At 37.4% G+C, this 18,690-nt stretch overlaps 1 protein-coding gene across 3 annotated transcripts in view; it reads left to right on the top strand.

The window, feature by feature from the left end:
- The first annotated feature begins 624 nt into the window (after window positions 1–624).
- Window positions 625–18,690, top strand: part of LOC132293255 (uncharacterized) — a 51,825-nt gene continuing 33,759 nt past the window's right edge. For 2 of the 3 annotated variants that reach the window (XM_059790642.1, XM_059790641.1), the window contains exons 1-4: window positions 626–813; window positions 3,012–3,498; window positions 17,062–17,153; window positions 18,476–18,640. In XM_059790642.1, coding sequence (XP_059646625.1) covers window positions 770–813; window positions 3,012–3,498; window positions 17,062–17,153; window positions 18,476–18,640 — 788 coding nt within the window. In that variant the 5' untranslated portion in view covers window positions 626–769. Of the gene's footprint in view, window positions 814–3,011; window positions 3,499–17,061; window positions 17,154–18,475; window positions 18,641–18,690 lie in introns of all 3 variants that reach the window. The other variant, XM_059790640.1, reaches the window with a different exon arrangement.

Here is an 18,690-nt window from a genome sequence, read left to right as displayed (position 1 = left end):
TTACGTAATTGTTCAATTATTCATGTTTGGTGAGAACATTTACATGTTGGATTGGGATCCTTTTAAAGTTTTCTATTTTTAAAATATTGTACAGAAGTTTTGTTTAGTTAAGAAAACTTCCTTATAAAAAAGTTATATTTTTTTGGATAAATCTTTTATAATTATCTAAAAATAAATTTCTATTTCTTTTTAATTGAACAATACAAACACTAAATATTCACAAGCCCACTGTAATGACATTATTATTTTTTAAAAATAAAATTGCACAATAAACTATAATATCATACACGACACGAGTGGGGTGTGACATGACACCTTTTAATAGATGGATTTAATTTCGCATTTGTCTGGAGAGAAAAAGAAAAAAAAAAAAGGAAACAACTATACTAGCTTAAAAAGAACAAAAAAAAAAAAAAAAAAAAATTGGAAAGGTCTCTTTTTCTTACCGGTGGCAATACGGAAATAACCCGAGGGTGAACCAATTGCGAGGTTGCCCTAGCGGTGATAAACCATACGCACAGAGCCACAGACTCTCCCATAGTCGTAGAGAGCCAGATAAGCGACTCGTGGTCATTCGCTTAACACACGTCTACGGATAATACCCCTTAAAGGCCACGTCAGCCTTAAAGCTTGTTGCTCAAACAAACTCCCCTCCCCCAAAAATATTTTCCCATCACTTTCCCACCGAACTAGCACAATTCATTTCCCAGACCAAGCCAATTTTCCTGCCAAACGCCTCAAATTTTCCCATTGATTTTCTCTCTTATCCATGTCCGTCAAGTTGTATCACCAGAGCCTCCTATATTCAAGAAGGTTATCAATTACTCTCTCTCTCTATCTACCTCCTCATCACATTCTTTTTATTTTTCGTTACTAATTTCTGAGTATATTCTTGGAAACTAGGGTTTTTCTGCAGTTCTCATTCTTTTTTTCTTTCTGTGTTGTCGGAATTTGCTATACAAGGTTTATGCTCTTTATGATGATTGATTATCTCCCTAGCCTATATTTGAACTGATAGATTAAATTAGCGGCCGTTGGCAGGTTGAATTCATTAATAAAATGTCCATAGATAGTGCTATCTCCGACCTTTCCAAGAATGTTATTTATTTATTTATATTTTTATTTCTTGACTTCCCCACAGAATTGACATTCACATTTCATTTATACCCATTTGGCGATTTTGAACTATTGTATTACTTGCACTTCAATTTGAAATGTATATGCTGAAAGTGGCCATTCTTTTGGTGAAAAGCACCATTTCTACCATGCGTTCTGCTAAATTGTATTTATGAAAGAAACATTAGTTCTTGTCCTGGCAAAGTTACATTTTGAAATTTTTTGTATAAGTTTATGTTTCAATAATTCTCACTAAGATTAAACCTTCTTAATTTTAAAGTTTCTCTCCACAATTCCTACCTCAATCATAGTAATGCTTGTAGTGTGTGCACGGCATGATTTTTTCAAAATTTTCATTTAAATATACAATAATCAATCAAGAGACAGGAGTTCCCTACTTATGAAAAAGATAGAAGTGGAATACCTAAGAAGTTTCACTTGTTATAATAGGAACTTGAATACAAAGAAGAAATAAATAATTCGAGCTGAGTCATAAATGAAAATCTGATCGAATTGGGGGAGATCTGACATGGTGTACAGCCCTGTGATACTTTAGCAGCCTATCACATACAAGTTTTGGCGCAGGGCTCTCTGGGGAAACTAATAGTTCTTTCTGGATAGGAGCATTCTGCATTTGAATATATTGTGTTATGGAATTTAGTTTTTTATTTTCATTACTTGGAAAAAATCCTAGATGTGATATTTTTTATTTTTTCTTTTCCCTGCACAAGATACTTCAATTGTTATTTCTAAAGTATTTTTTTTTTAAAAAAAAATCATAAATAATCATGTGAGAACCAAGAAGGAATAAGATTGGGAAAATGTCGATAGGGAATAGTTTTCAATGTAGTTGTTACCTTATTTCAATGTAATTTTACCATGACCTTTATGGAAATGTTTGTTGTAATTGATAATAACAATATTAGTGGCATAATTTTTTTCTTCTTATTTCCTTTCTATATATGATGGTTAGCTTGATCGGTATCCTTTTCAAACTCTGGTTAAACATTGGTGCACACATCTCCACAAAGAACGGTGGTCTAATGTTTTTTTTTGCTAATACTTACATGGGTCCCAAACTAAACTAATAATTGATATTGAGCTATTGATGAGGTTAATACCCAGCCTATATTTTTTTTTTGATAAGTAATACCCAGCCTATTCAACAGTAGATACAAATATGAGGATCCCAAAAGAATCTCTCTTTTTTTTTTTTTTTTTTTTTTTTACTTTAAGGAAATTTCATGTTTGGTTATTTAAGCAAAAGGATGGAGACTGGATTTGACTTATTTTAATCTAGATATTCCTTTTGTTTGTCTTATTTTCTAACTTTTATATTTATGAAGTCAAGAAGCTTGATGTCCTATGCCTTGGGCCTCATGTTTCATTTATCTGAAGGGTTCAACAACTTCCCTTTTTGGTTGGTGGCATTGATACCAGATTAATGTCTTCAATAATTTGCAAGAAGATGTTGAATTTTACCACGGGTCTGTAGGCTCTGTTGATTGAAAGACCAGTACTTTTTACAGTGTACAAATGAACACAAGAAGTTCTATTCACTGAAAAAGGTACCAACTTACCATCGGTTGAGACAATTGAACAAACATATATGGAAAAGATAGACTTATAACCAGATCACCTAGTGACCCATTGGATTTTGGTAATACTTTTTAGAGATTTGACTTCTTACTCACAAGTATGCATTTTAGAGATTCTAAGTCAATGCTTATGTACTAATGGGCTAAATAGGTGGAATATCATTGCTCAACAACTAGCAAAAATCACGTGCATCGTCTATCTGCTGTCTGACATCTCTTGCAACCTGAAACCCAACTATGGTGATAAAACACTTGATATCCATTCATGTGGCTCATTCTTCTACTTTTTACTTGCAGCTCTTCAAATCCATATCTGTCACGAAAATCAATTAGAACTCAGTTTCTCAACAAAAAGGTGGTTGACTTGGATCATCTGCTATTGAACTGGGGTTATTTAAGGAAGAGATGCTGTATAAGGTTTGCTTTATTAGAGAATGGTAATCTTAGTTACAGATTGGTGGATTTTAGGAAACATCGTTCAACTTTTTGTAAATCACAAAGGACAAAACACCTTGTTCCCTTTGCTTCTGCTGATGAAAGCGTAACCGTCAATGGGAGTCCTCAGGCAAGTAGAAGTAGTGATGTTGAGAAAACAAGGATCAAACTTGATCAGTCACTGCAAGGCGAAGATGATAGTAATGGACTTGTTCAATCATTGCATGATGCTGCAAGGGTGTTTGAACTGGCAATTAAGGAACAGACATCATCATCTAAAGTATCCTGGTTCTCAACTGCATGGCTTGGTGTAGACAAAAATGCATGGGTGAAAGGACTATCTTATCAGGTTTGTCAGTAAACTCATGTTGTGATTGCGCATTGTGATATATATATATATATATATATATATATATATATATTTCAGGGTTATATTTTAGATAACAGACAATGGATCTCCTGAAGACAGTGGTCTATTATAATTTTAGTTGATTCACTGTTCATGCTATGCCAAGTAGATTTTCATGTCAAGACGTTTGAGTTTAAATGTTGTTGCTACATGGTTTTTAAGTTCTTTAAAACAAAAGCACCATCATTTTATCCCAATTCATACCCAACTTGTTCACCTGCAATCCTGTAAATTCATACCTTACTCATTTCAGCGAAGCCTTATCCTAATTATTTTCATGAACCTTGCTTTTATATGTTATCCTTTATATCCAACGAATGTATGTGTCTGGCTATTACCTTTGTACTTTTTAGTGAAGTGTATCTTGAAGCTGAAAAGGTGTTTTGACTAATAGATAACTGGTCATTTTATCATTGGACTTGATATAGTCGTGGATCTTCTTGACTTCTCTATTGGTTGTGCTTAAAAAAGACAAGGTCAACCATGCATTATTGATAAAAAGTTGTTTTATTTGTTGAATGAAAAATGTTTCTAGTGCTTGGTAAATGCTCTATATAACTATAATACAAATCCGTATCCACCATAACTATTAACTGTTACACATTGGTAGTGGTTTTTGTTCTGGTTGCTGCATATGCATGTTGAAGGATCTCTGTCTATAGATTAAGCTAAAACTCTTAGATGATATGCCAAAAAATCCATTCTTTAAAACTTTTGATTCGTTATGTGTTGCATAATTTGAATTACTTCAATTTTATATTGATATAATGGAATTTATGTGCAAATGGAAAGGCTACATATAAACATTAAGTTATCTAATCCACTGATTCTTTATGCCGAAAAGTTCCGTCATTTTGACCATAACAAGTTTGTGTTGCGTTGCGTATTGTAGGTGTTTTTCTATTGTAGCTATATATAAATGTGTGAGGCCTTGAATAACTATGAGATGGATATTTATAAGCTGATGAATATTTTCTTCTTCTTATTATTTTTTTTCTTTTCTTTTGGGGTGGGGAATTGGCTTCTTCTTATACTTGAATTAGTACTTCAAAATTTTAAAACTTGGAACATGACTGGCAAGAGCATCCTAGAAGTACAATGTTTCAATCATGTAATTAGACTCAAAATAAGACCTGCCACTGCAACCCTTTGCCTAGCAAATTTTGAATATTATAAAAATATCCTTTACTCTGAATTTATAACACCAATAAAGTTGAAACAACTGCACACGTACCCAAAATCAACATAAGTTATGACTAATTCATCCAAATTGCGATTACAAGATTAAAAGGGAGTAGTGTCCAGAATTTCAAGTTTATCCATCTTCTTTTGTCATACATAATGGAGGTCATGTTGAAGAATATGCCCGGGAAAAGAGATTGGAGGGGGACAAAAAAAAAAAAAACTAAACAGGTCATCTGGTCCTACCATTGGAGCAATTAGGCCCCACGTTGATGTTGCGCTTGGCTTGAATAGTTGAGCAAGTACAAGTATTAGTCGCATAACAAAAGTGAGTTCATCGTCTTTAATATGTTTGCACACAATAACGGTGGCCTCTCGGGAGAATCAATGAGTGTGATAGGGAACTATTTTGGGTGGGTTCTATTAATTTACATAACTCTATTCATATGTTTCAATGATATATTGCAGTAATTTTTATTGGAATTTTATCTCTTTTCTTTGTCCAATTTTCTTGGTGTTGGGTTGTGGCTCTTCTGGGTCTTGTTAACTTCTTTTCTTGTTCTTATGTATTTAAGTCTTAATTAGTTTAGAAAATTTATACTAATTTGAAATTAGAAAATTACTTATGAAAAGAAAATTTTAATTAGAAAATTTCATAGCTATATCTTTTCTATGATGAGACACTCGCACTGAATTTTTTCATGGTAAAATTTCTAGAAGCCCTTGGGAATCTGTCAAGTTTTTCCTCCTCAAACCCTCTTATCTTTAATTTCATCTGCAGCAGTGGTATACACCCTTAATAAGAAAAATCAGCCTTCAATAATCTTATTTATCTAAAGAACCCTAGAGCTTTTGTTAAAAGCATAAGCTCCCCACTGTTAAAGCTGAGAAACCTTACTTTTCCCTTGGGTTAAGATATTCCAATAAGCTTTCTCCTTCGAATCTAGACCAAAAATACCCTTGATTTTGTTTGCTTTCAATTGAAGAGTAGAATGGGAAATTAGAGTATCCTTACCTGCAAAGTCACTAATTAATCAGTCACCGGGAAAAAAAAAACCTTATTATTGGGCGAAACATTGTTCAAACCATTCTGCAGTTAACTCTTGATTTAGAGCTCATTTTCCCTTTGTTCACTAAAGTTATAAGTAATGAATTGGTTATCTGAAGAAGTGGAAATATTATGTGATTTCTTGATGTTCTTTTCATGGTTGAAATATGTAGAAGGATTTATATATTTAAGTTACACCCTCTCTAACAGCTGAAGCCTTTGGAGTAGATGGTAGTTAACATAGTACCAGAGCCAAAGGTCTCGTGTTAAAGCCTCACCCTAATAATTAAAATCGAAACATGTGTTGGACCAAAAGAAGGCCACACGTGAGGGGCATGTTGAAGGATTTATATATTTAAGTTACACCTCCTGTAACAGCTTAAGCTTTTGGAGTAGATGGTAGTTAACAAAATCAATAATTGACTTGTTTCTTAGAAAACTGTTGACCTTAGGATCCTGGATTAAAGAATATGAAGTGCAGTGCTCTTCTATCAAATAGCGTCATTCATAGAATGAAACATCTTTGTAGAGGCAATATGTTACTTCAACATTCAGGTATAAGTGACGATCATAATGTTCTCATTTCACCAAAAATCAGGACAAATGGCTGATTACACACTAGAAAATTGACTTTTTCTTTACCTTAACTACATGAATTATGACGAAATTTTTGTTTTTAGTTGGTATAGTTTGATTTATCTGCTCCCCATTTTTTTAGGTAGGTAGCCTCTTGTCTACTACCCATTCTATTTAAAGTTTCTAATCAAAGCAGGATTTTAAATATTTACTTATTCCTTGAGCCACCATGTACTTGCTGTCTGTTTGTTGGAAATTATCTCAATGACCAATGTTGTAAGGCACCGGGACATTATTCATGGGTTTGGACGTGAATGATTATGATTTTTCTTTCACATACACGACATAATGAAATGAATGATATAATAAACATACGAAATACTACCCCTAATAGTTCATTTCATAAAAAAATAATGTATTTTGTTAGAATGTCGTTTAGTGTGTCTCATGATCGATTCCTGCTAGGTGCAAACAATTCCTTGGAGGGGGTGTGTGTTAGTACCAACTAGGAAAAAAATGATTGCTTCGTGTGTCATTAATTATGATTATTCATTCTGGTGGAGTGAATTATGACCATTAGTATTGGTGGAAAGAATCACAGTCAACTGGGATAGTTGGATCTAAGGTTTCATTGTCTTAAGAACATCACCTTAGTGGCCTTTTATCTTGCAGAATTGTTGGGTGATGCACCGTACTGAATATCTCATTGGATTCTTATTAATGGTTTGGTAAAACAATGCTTTGGATTGTGAACTTAAGTTTATGTTGGGGTTTTGGCATAAGAAGTGTGGACATGGTTACAAGATACAGATACAATATGGCACTTACATGTTGGCACGACAAATTTTATAACTTATAAAATGTACTATCATATGTGTTGAAGGATTTAAATATTATAGTTTTTTTATTTTTTATTTTATAAGTAAAGATATATTAGAAAAACGTTCAAAAGGGGAACGTGTCCCTAATACAAGAAAAAAGGTCTAAGGACTAATGGAATCCAAGAGATCAAAGAAATCATCAATCGAGGAGCATACACTTTCTCTTACATAAGAGAACAAAGAACGAAGAATATGAATTTTTAAATTAGCTAAAGACGATTCTTTTCCTTCAAAGGATCTATTATTCCTCTCACGCCACAGACACCACCAGACACAATGTGGAACAATCCTCCAATAATCCCGAGTTTGTTCTTTGACAAGACACCTTTTCCAAGTGTTAATCAATTGAAAGGAGTGCTGAGGCATTACCCAAAGAACGCCAAACATGCTAAAAATAAAACTCCAACAATCAAATGCCACAGGACAATGCAAAAGAATGTGATCCACGGATTCAGTAGCAGCTTTACATAAACAACACCAATTAACAATGATGTTGCCTCTCTTTCTCAAATTGTCCAATGTCAAAATCTTCCCCAATGTGGCAGTCCAAACGAAGAATGTGATTCGAAGAGGAGCTTTAGAGCGCCAAATAGACTTCCAAGGGAACATAGGACCAACAAAATTGGACAAACAGATGAACATAGAGCGGACACTATACTGACCATGAGCCAAAGGAACCCACAAAATATCATCACACCCACTGCCAATATCCTTCTATCTATATAACGTATCCAAAAAAACACAAGCTTCCTCCATTTCCCAATCCTAAAAGGGCCGCCTAAACCGCACATCCCATGTAACTCCATTGTTATCAAGTTGATAACAATCAATCACGTAAACATGCTTGTTGGCTGCAATACTGTAGAGCCTAGGAAAAGAAAGATACAACAATTGATCGCCGCACCAAAGGTCCTCCCAAAAACGAACATGTTTGCCATCCCGAACTTTGAATCTAATATGAGTGGAAAAAACATCCCAACCCTTCTGAATGAATTTCCACACACCAACACCTCCCGAAATAGTGACAGGAAGAGATGACTAGCCCCCACTCTCCTCACCAAAACGACACGAGACAACTCTTCTCCACTGTCGATGGCGTTCCCTTCCAAATCTCCATAACCACTTACCCAAGAGAGCATGATTAAAAGGAATGATTTTTCGAATGCCTAACCCGCCTATAACCTCAACGGTTGGCAGACTTGATCCCAATTAACAAGATGATACTTAAACTCCTCACCCCTTCCACCCCAGAGAAAATCCCTCTGAATTTTTTCAATCCTTTCAGCAACAGAACATGGAATTTGAAACAAAGATAAAAAATAGGTAGGAAGGGATGAGAGAGTACTCTTAACGAGTGTGACTTTCCCCCCCTTAGAAAGATACTGCTTTTTCCATCCTGCTAATCTTTTCTCATATCTACTAATCACTGGATCCCAATTCCCAACTCGTGTAGAAGAAACTCCCAAAGGCAATCCTAAGTAAGGAAGTGGGAAAGAACCAACTCCACATCCTAAGACAGCAGCTAAGGAGGATATGTCTGGAACAACCCCCACTGGGACAAACACACTCTTTCCGACATTAATCTTTAGCCCAGAAACCGCTTGGAAGCAAGCGAGAGTGCACCTCAGATATCTGAGTCGAGAAACTTTAGCATCACAAAATACCAAAGTATCATCAGCGAATAATAAATGGGAAATCTGCATCTGATGTTCAACATCTCTGCCAACTCTGAACTCCCTGATGTAACCCAAATCTTCCGCTTTTCTCATTAACTTGGACAGACCTTCCATGACAACGAGGAAAAGAAAAGACGATAATGGATCTCCTTGTCGCAGACCACGCGAGCTACCAAAAAACCCCGCAGGTGAACCATTCACGAGAACAGAAAACATAACTGAAGAAATATTATAGTTTCACCCTCTTTGTGTGCGGTGGTGTATTTGGCTTGAAAGGAATAGGAGATACTTTGAAGGAAAGGCGATGTCGATTTTGGTGCTTAAATTCTCGATTATTTCAACTCTTTTTTGTTGGGTTTCAGGGAGAGATCATAGATCGTTGGGGGAAAGTGTTGATTTTTTGGCCTCTATGAAGGCTTGAGTCCTTTGTGCTCTTTTGTATTTCCTTGGGTTTCGCTCCCCTCTTGAGCGTCTTTTTATAATATTCTTTTATTTATCAAAAAAAAAACTTTTTAGAGTAGATGGTTGTTAACATGCGATCAGAGCTAAATGTCTTGAGTTTGAACCTCATCATCCCCCTAATAATTAAAATTGAAAACACGTGAACCAAAAGAAGGTCACACGTGAGGTGGGTGTGTTAAAGGATTTAATATCAAAAGTTATACCCTCTCTAACAATTTCAGCTTTTAGAGTAGATGATGGTTAACAATATGTGCTCTTTTTTTTTTTTATAAGTAAAAATAACATTAAAAAAGGCGTTCAAAAGGGGAACGCGTTCCAATTACAAAAGTGGAACTCGGACTGAGTCCCCAAAGAATCCAAGAAAGTAATTAAATCATTAGAAGAAGAACAAAAGCTCCTCTTCACATAATTGAAAAGAGAATGAAGAGTGTAAAGTTTGACCATTGCCGTAGGCGACTCTTTCCCTTCGAACATTCTGCTATTTCTCTCCTTCCAAATGCACCACCATACACAATGTGGTACAATTCTCCAGAAATCGCGAACATCTCTTCTCACTCGACATCCTCGCCAAACATGAATTAATTCCTTAGTAGATCGTGGCATAACCCAACACATGCCAAACAACCTAACAATAAGATTCCAACAGTCGTTCGCCACAGGGCAATGTAAAAGGAGGTGATCAATGGACTCCTCATCATCCTTGCATAGACAACACCGATTAATAATACATTTGCCCCTTTTTCTCAAGTTATCAATTGTCAGAATCTTTCCCCACATAGCGGTCCAGACGAAGAAAGCCACCCTAGTTGGAGCCATAGACCACCAAATAGTTTTCCACGGGAAGTCTTGATTCACAAAATTAGACAAACATAAGAACAAGGATCTAACTTTCAAACGACCGTGGGAAGAAGGAACCCAAATCAAAACATCATTATCTCTGCCAACGCCCTCCTGCCGATACAGAAGATCCAGAAAAACACATACCTTGTCCATCCCCCATTCCTGAAAGGAGCACCGAAAATGCACATCCCACGTAATCCCGCTGCTATCAAGCAGATAATAATCAACTACGTAGGCGTGTTTATCAATAACAATACTGAATAATCTAGGAAATGTATGAGAAAATGGCTGATCCCCACACCAAAGATCTTCCCAAAACCGAATGCGACGACCATCACGGTGTTTGAATCTGATATGAGTAGAAAAAACATCCCATCCCTTCCGAATAGCCTTCCACATCCCTACTCCTCCCACCAGGGTAACCGGACGTGTAGACCAACCTCCAGCCTCTTCCCCAAACCGACAAGAGACTAACCTGCGCCATGGACGATGTCTTTCCCTCCCATATATCCATAACCATTTACCCAGGAGATCTTGATTGAAAGGAACTAAATGTCTTATACCAAGTCCACCCAATTTCACAGGCTTACAAACTTCCTCCCATCTGACAAGGTGGTACTTGAACTCATCGCCCTTTCCTTCCCATAGGAAATCCCTTTGAATTTTCTCAATCCTATTTGCAACGGAACGAAGGGATTTGAAACATAGAAAGAAAATAAGTGGGAAGGCTCGATAACGTACTCTTGATAAGAGTAAGTTTACCCCCCTTTGACAAGTATTGCTTCTTCCATCCTGCCAATCTCTTCGCATATCTCTCAATCACGGAATCCCAATTCCCCACTAACCTTGTAGAGACCCCTAGGGGCAAGCCTAAATAAGGAATAGGGAATGAGCTCACCCTGCATCCAATGACTGCTGCTAAAGAGGAAATATCCTGAGCATTCCCTACTGAGACAAGCACACTCTTAGCCACATTGACCTTTAGCCTTGAAATTGCCTGAAAACAAGTCAATATACACCTCAAGTATCGAAGTTGAGACACATCAGCATCACAAAAAACCAGGGTATCATCTGCAAAGAGTAAATGAGAAATCTCCATCCGATGGACTAAATCTCTACCCACCCTGAATCCCTTTATAAAACCAAGGTCCTCTGCCCTCCACACAAGTCTGCTTAACCCCTCCATAACAACAAGAAAAAGGAAAGATGACAAAGAATCTCCTTGTCTTATACCCCGAGAGCAACCAAAGAAACCAGCGGGAGAACCATTCACAAGAATTGAAAACTTGACAGACGAAAGATAGGTCTCAATCCACTTCCTCCATTTACTTCCAAACCCCTTTCTTTGTAACAAGTAGAGTATGAAATTTCAATTCACATGATCATATGCTTTCTCAATATCAAGTTTGCATAAAACTCCAGGAATACCACTCCGCAATCTGGAATAAACACATTCGCCAGCAATAAGAACTGAAACAAGAATTTGCCGTCCGCTAACAAAAGCATTCTGAGAGTCCGAAATAATCCTATCCATTACTTTCCTCATCCTTAAAGCGAGCACTTTGGCAATAAGTTTGTAAATACAGCCCACCAAACTGATTGGACGAAAATCCTTTATATTTGAAGCGCCTCCCTTCTTTGGGATAAAGGCAATGAATGAAGCATTAAGCGACTTCTCAAAAACGCCATAAGAATAAAACTCCTGAAAAGTATCCATTACCTCATTTCTTACAACCACCCGACTTTCCATCAAAAATCGCAAGGTAAAGCCATCAGGACCCGAAGCTTTGTCGCCATTACAACTTGATAAAGCCTTAAGAACTTCTTCTTCAGTGAAAAGATTCTCAATCCTATCTCTATCTAGCTTAAAAATAGCCTCAAAATGGAGACCATCAAGTTTGGGCCTCCAAACTAAAGGCTCGGTATAAAGCTTTTGATAAAAGAAAGCAATACCGTTACGCACCTCTTCCTCTCTCCACAGCTCCTCGCCATCCACCTGAATTCTTCCTATATGATTACTCCTCCTATGAGCGTTAGCTAACCGGTGGAAGAATCTTGTGTTCCGATCTCCTTCCTTTAGCAAATGAGCCCAAGATTTTTGTTGCCACGAGATCTCCTCCATACTAGCAATCTCAGTAAGAACCGCCTGACAAGAGGCTCTCCTGAAACGTAGAAATTCCACATCCCCTCCCCGCCTCCTCAAGACGATCAATCTCAGAAAAATCAGCAAGTACGCTATTCTTCCTCCATTCCAAATTCCCGAAGACATCCTTGTTCCACTGCTTAAGAGCAAATTTGAGAGCCCTTAACTTCTTTGTAATTGTGAAACTGGGCGATCCTGAAACAATTACTCCCTCCCACCAAGATCTGACTTTCCCTTGGAAATCTTCCGCTCACAGCCACATATTCTCAAATCTAAACGGGGATCTTTGAGAACATAAACCCCCACAATCCAAGACCAAAGGAACATGATCAGAGGTGACCCTTGCTAACACTGCCTGAACAACATCCGAGAATTTCTCTTCCCAATCCCCGGAAATTAAAAATCTGTCCAGTCTTGAAAGAGTGATTGGATCCCTACCATTTGACCAAGTATAGGTTGCACCTTCCATTGGTAAATCAACAAGAAGATGCTCATCAATAAAATCAGAAAATTGATCCATTTCCAAGGATTGTCTTCCCCTTGTAGACCTCTTTGACGGGGACCTAACAGAATTGAAATCCCCTCCCAAGCACCAAGGGAGAGACCACAATCCTTGGACATGGCAAAGCTCCTCCCAAAAGATAGGTCGCTCATCATCAACAACCGGTCCATAGACTCCAGTAAAAACCCATTTGAAGTTGTCCTCTTTCATCTTAAGCACACAAGATACAGAAAATCTCCCCATCCAGATGTCTGTTCGAGTTAACCATCTACTATCCCACATGACTAATATCCCACCCAAAGAACCTATAGCATTCAAGGCCTCCCATTCCACAAACCTTCCTCCCCACAAACTCTTAACCACCCTGTCAGAAATGGATACCAACTTGGTTTCTTGTAAACAATCAAGCTGGGCACCCCACTTCCTTAAAGCTACCTTCACCACCTTTCTCTTGTTCGGATCATTAAGACTACGAACATTCCATGTAATGATTTGTAGCTTCATTATAAACTAGATAAGATAATCTCCCCTCCACCCTTCTTGAGACTCCTGCTCCTGGTTCTTCCCCTTTCCTTCGCCACTCCTCCTTTCCTTTCATAGTTGACTTCAAAATGAGATTCTTTATCTCCTGTACTCCTTTCCAAGACGATAAAGGCTTCGTGTTCATAACTTCATTGGTCACTGCAACCTCTCTCCCTTCCACAATTGCTTGAAGGATAGATAATGTCTGATCGTCATTACCTTCTGAAGAGACTCCCAAAAGCTCACTAGTGACTCCAATATTGTCAACTACCCAATCTTTCCCCTTGTTAGCAACCTGTTCGTTGGGTCGCACCATAGCCAGTGGTACCTCCTGTAGGATTTTAGAACCATTCTCCACCCAGGGTGTAAGCTCATTGGAGCAAACCTGTTGGATAGAACCCAAATCATCGAACACTTACTCTTCCAGCTCCCTGTTATTCTTATAAAAAGAATCAGATTCTGTAACAAAATCGCCCATCCCAGCGAGTCTATACTAGAATCAGTCTCGTCAGCCCCTGTATGAGGCAGGCAGTTAAGACCTTTTAGTGCAACACTTAATCGAAGCTCTTTAAGCAAAGCTACGGCCTCTTCATTAGACAACTGAAAATGCAGGTCTTTGCCCACACAGACTGTAACCCCTTCAGATAATTTCTTGACTGCATAATCTGCAATTTTCATCTGCCTAGAAACGCCAGACTCGCTCTCTTTCTTTCCTTCCGTAATTAGCCCATGCAAAGAATCAGTTCCATTGTTCGTGACAGTCAACTCGCACCTCTTCTCCAATTCCGGCTCAACACCGGCACCCCCTCAACACACAAGAAGGGGTAGAAGAAGAGGATGGAACATTAAAATTTTGAGGATGTGAAATTGATGGCGTACCTGGAACATTAGTAGAAATCCACCTCTGCTTCTCTTTTCGAGACCATCTAACTCCGTGATGATTTCTGTTAAAGTCCCGAGACGAAGACCTGACAATTCTTCCTTTTGGCTGTAAAGTATCAGAGAGAGATGAAGATGAGATACCTGCACAACATTGAGAATGACGAGAACCCTTCTCAATAGGACCTCCACCAGTCACGGCGGCAGATAAGTTCATCCATCTCCTCTTCTCCGGTGAATTCCAGAAGATTGCAGAGGTATCATCAAAACGACGCCTCTGTAAGTGGCTAACTCCTTTAGAAATAGGTAGGCTGGGCTTAGAATTGATAAAAGAAACTAACATTTTATTATTGGGGCCCCTCAAAACCTTTCTCTTCAGGTTACTCACATTTGGTCTATAACGTGAATTGGCAATGGGCTGTGGGCTAGGCTTGTTCTTAAAAGAAAGAGGCCCCCGATGAACAGCCCTCTGCATCTCCTGTGGGCCGTGATGAGCAAGCGGCCCATTTGACGAAATAGGCCCGTAACCCGCTTCAGATCCACGCTTAGGCCCATTAGAATCCGCAGCATAAATATCTCCTTTAAAGCCACGATCTCTGCCACGTGGTTGGTATCCGTTAGCGCGGATATTACGAGGGAAGGTAAGGCGGTGACTAAGGGCTTGATTGATGGCCCCTCTACGCGCTTCTGGCGCGTGAATAGGCAGTCACCTCTTTCCTTCGACGTCGTGGTAGATCTGTACGTTTCGGTGACTACCTTCAGTTGCAGTAGCCGGAATATGTGAACCCTCCCCAACGCCATAGTAAGATTTCGGAAGAATATGAGGTGTTATTTCCTTTATCAAGTTGACCCTGTAAGCCACTCGTTGGTCCTCAACAAAAAGGTACTCCGGCATCACTTTTCCGACGAAAACATAGAGGAGAATTCGCTGTCCACATGCTGAGACGTCCGCCTCAACACCTTGAAATCCACCACATAAGTTCCCAATTGCTTCAAATAACTTGCTGCACCAGAGATGGAGGGGCAAACCAAACAAAATCACCCTTCGTATTACTCGTTCTTTTACAGTAGAACAGCCGGCGGCGAAGTACCAAATGTCGATGGATAATAAGGCGTCGCCCCATCTCTTACTCCCTTCATCCAACACCCTTAAGGCCTCAGTCTTCGATGGAAACCTGACAGGAGCAAATCATTAGGTAAAGGAGACACTTTCACCCCACATGAAACCTTCCAAGTTTTCGACGCCCACTCCTCAATCCCTTCTAGACACCCCACGTCTCTGTCAAAGCGACCTACCAGACATGATCGCAGTACAAATTCACGCTCCTGGATGCTTTGATGATCAACCCTATAAACTAGATCATTGCCTATAGAGCAGCTTTTGATTTCCCCGTGAAAATTGAGACGTGGTAGGGTCACAACACTAAGATAGGATCGATGCATATCACGATTCCTTGCCAAAAAAACGAAAAACCAGTGACAGACACAAACGGTTGACGCTGGAGTGGAAGACTCTGACGTCAAGAAGAGAAGAGAGAGAAGAGAGAAAAGTCAAACATAGTCATCTATCTCAAAAAATTAAAAAGCATTGACACATTCTTGAATCACAATATGCGCTCTTGAAAGAAAAGTATAAGAAGAAATGACATATATGTATGCATGTGGACATGTATTCAAGTTATGTACACACAATCAGATGACTCCTTTGCAGGGACGGAACCAGCATGCCCCCCACCCGGGCCCATGCTGGCTCCGTTAATTTTAATTTTAATTTTTAAATTTAGGTATATAACCTAGAAAAATTTATGAAGTGCCCCCCTGAAATTATTATTATTATTTTGAAAAATCTCTTCAATTCTTTCGTTATTTTCATTTCTTCTTCTTCTTCTTCATTTTTTTTTTTTTTTAAATAAAATTATCTTCAAAATATTTGCATTCCCTTTATTTAATCAAACATTTATTTTTCCCTTCAAAGTTCTCTCATAGTTTTTCTTCTTATTTTCTTCTTCTTCTTTGTTTTTTTTTTGTGTGTGTGTGTGTGTTTTTTTTTCACTTGTTTTTATTATTGTAACTAAACAACTCTAATAATAATTTTAAAAAACCAATATTATGCGCAAATTAGTTACAAACATATTTTTGTTTCTGTATAAATCACACTACAAAAAAAAAAAAAAAAAAAAAAAAACTTTATTATGTCTGTTTCATATGAAATTGAAAATGCAAAATAGAACTTGTTGCCGAAAAGACCCTTGATGTCCGTATTTTATGTTTCCGAATTTATTTTACAGAGTTTTTCAAATTATTAAATACTATATGAATTTTGAATACTGCATCGTATCAAACAAATCTGTGGCTCCCTCCCAGCTCCTCTGTCATCTCCTACTCTCATGTCCACTCCTATAATAAAAAATTTATACATAATTTTTTTAATGGTTAAACCTTTTAATATTTTTGAGATAAGCTTCTAATTTGTTTTTAAACAATTATTCTTTTGCCCATGCTGAAAGAAAGTCTTATCAATGTAAAAGATTCATTAGTCACATGTTGACAAGTGTCTGAGCTGCATCGGTCGTTTGTCCGATATTAAGAAAATGTTTTCAAATTATAGACATGTTTAAAATGTGCGACACGTATCCGGAAATGTCAAAGAATTGTCAGTATCAGACATCTAATACTACTCCGGGGAAGTGTCTGGGCTTGGTTTATTACTTTATCATTTCTCTTTTGTTTCTATACACATATTTTAATTCAAATCATTATTTTGGTGGTTGAAGATTTAAAAACTTCTTCAGGCTTCTGTGTATTCCCTATTGCAAGCAGCAAGTGAGATTTCATCCCGGGAAGATGGAAGAGGCAGAGATATCAATATTTTTGTCCAAAGGAGGTATAAAATATAGTGTTTTTATTATTTTGATTGTAATGGCATAAAATAATGGTAATTATTTAATATTTACGTCAGAGCTGAAAAGACATGATATTTGTCTTGTAGAAGCCACGGACATAAAATTTCTGACCTCTTTGGATTTTAGACGGTAGTAACATTGATATTATGTTATTAATTCCCATTGGATGATTGGATCTATGGTTTAATGCAAGCTATTTTTTATTTTTTGGGGGCAGGTTTTGATCTTCAAGAAATTTGTTCCTAACATTGGATAAATCAATTTTCTGCTTTTATACATTGTTTTTGATTGAATTTTGAATTTTAACATGATTCACAATCAGATTTTATTTTAAATGTTGTGAGAAGATACTTGCGGTATCTATTGCTGGAGTGTAGATTGTTACGGAAGAGGGAGTTGGCTGGTTATTAGTTAAATACATGGTCATGTAACTGACACTATTAAATTTTCATCAAGCATATCTGCCTACCAGCACGTGAGTTAAATGCTTAGAATAAGGTTGTTCTAGTATTTTATCATGACAGCCACAAAATTAGTTGGTAATTTACTTTTGTCTGTTGTTGTTATTCTCACAGTTGAAACAATGAGGATATCTTTTCCCTTTTGAGACTCTACTTGTCCTTTCATTTATTTCTCTCTAATAAAAATTATGGAAGAAACATAAGTAGATTTCCCAAATAGAACAACGTTTTATGTATGAGGATGTCTTAATCCCATATCAGTTTGGCCATTACTGTTTTCTTAATTACTTTATATAGAGGAAGAGGTTGAAAGGGATGTTGCTATATTGCTAGTAGACCAAAAAAAGGATGGATGAATTGTACGAGTGCTATTGGAGTGTTATAATATGGGACTTCACTAGTCAAATTAAAGGGATTTTTTTGAGACAGCTGTAAGACTGGCCATGCTTTGTGGCATAAAAGTTAGACAATTGAAAAATAATTTGTTCATAAGATGATCAGAACTGAAATGCAAATGTTGAGATGGATGGTTAGCAAGTGAAAAATGGAGGTAACTGTAAATGAATATGTTCTTAAAAAAGTTGGAACCAACTGGGGAAAAATGAGAGAGAGTCAGTGAAAAAGGTTTTGCCATGTCTAATAGTGACTAGTCTGCATTACTGGAGGAGTCACATGAGCCGTTACCTTTTCTTTTGAGGATCTCTCCTCTCAAGTGGGGTCACTGATTTCCATTTCCACTTTTTATCAATGTTAACTGTGTAATTTTTTGTAGTTATTTATTTTTTATTGCTTCATACTTGATATCAGCCTTTTGGTGTGATCTAACCATTACATTACTGCAGTTTTTTACGGCAATCTGCTCATTTGGAGAGTGTAATAAGAGATAAATTATTAGCCCAGCAACCTGATGCTTATGAGTGGTTTTGGTCTGAGCAAGTTCCAGCTGTGGTGACCACTTTTGTTAATTACTTTGAAAGGGACCCACGCTTTACTGCCGCTACTGCAGTGTATGTACTTGCCTTTCATTACTGAATGTAAATTCTTATTAATTGCATGA

The sequence above is a fragment of the Cornus florida genome, unplaced genomic scaffold (assembly GCF_030987335.1).
Source record: "Cornus florida cultivar Cherokee Brave unplaced genomic scaffold, ASM3098733v1 CherokeeBrave_3.0.0_Hap2_Chr02, whole genome shotgun sequence".
Lineage (NCBI taxonomy): Eukaryota > Viridiplantae > Streptophyta > Magnoliopsida > Cornales > Cornaceae > Cornus > Cornus florida.
This window is presented reverse-complemented; position numbering and strand designations above follow the sequence as displayed.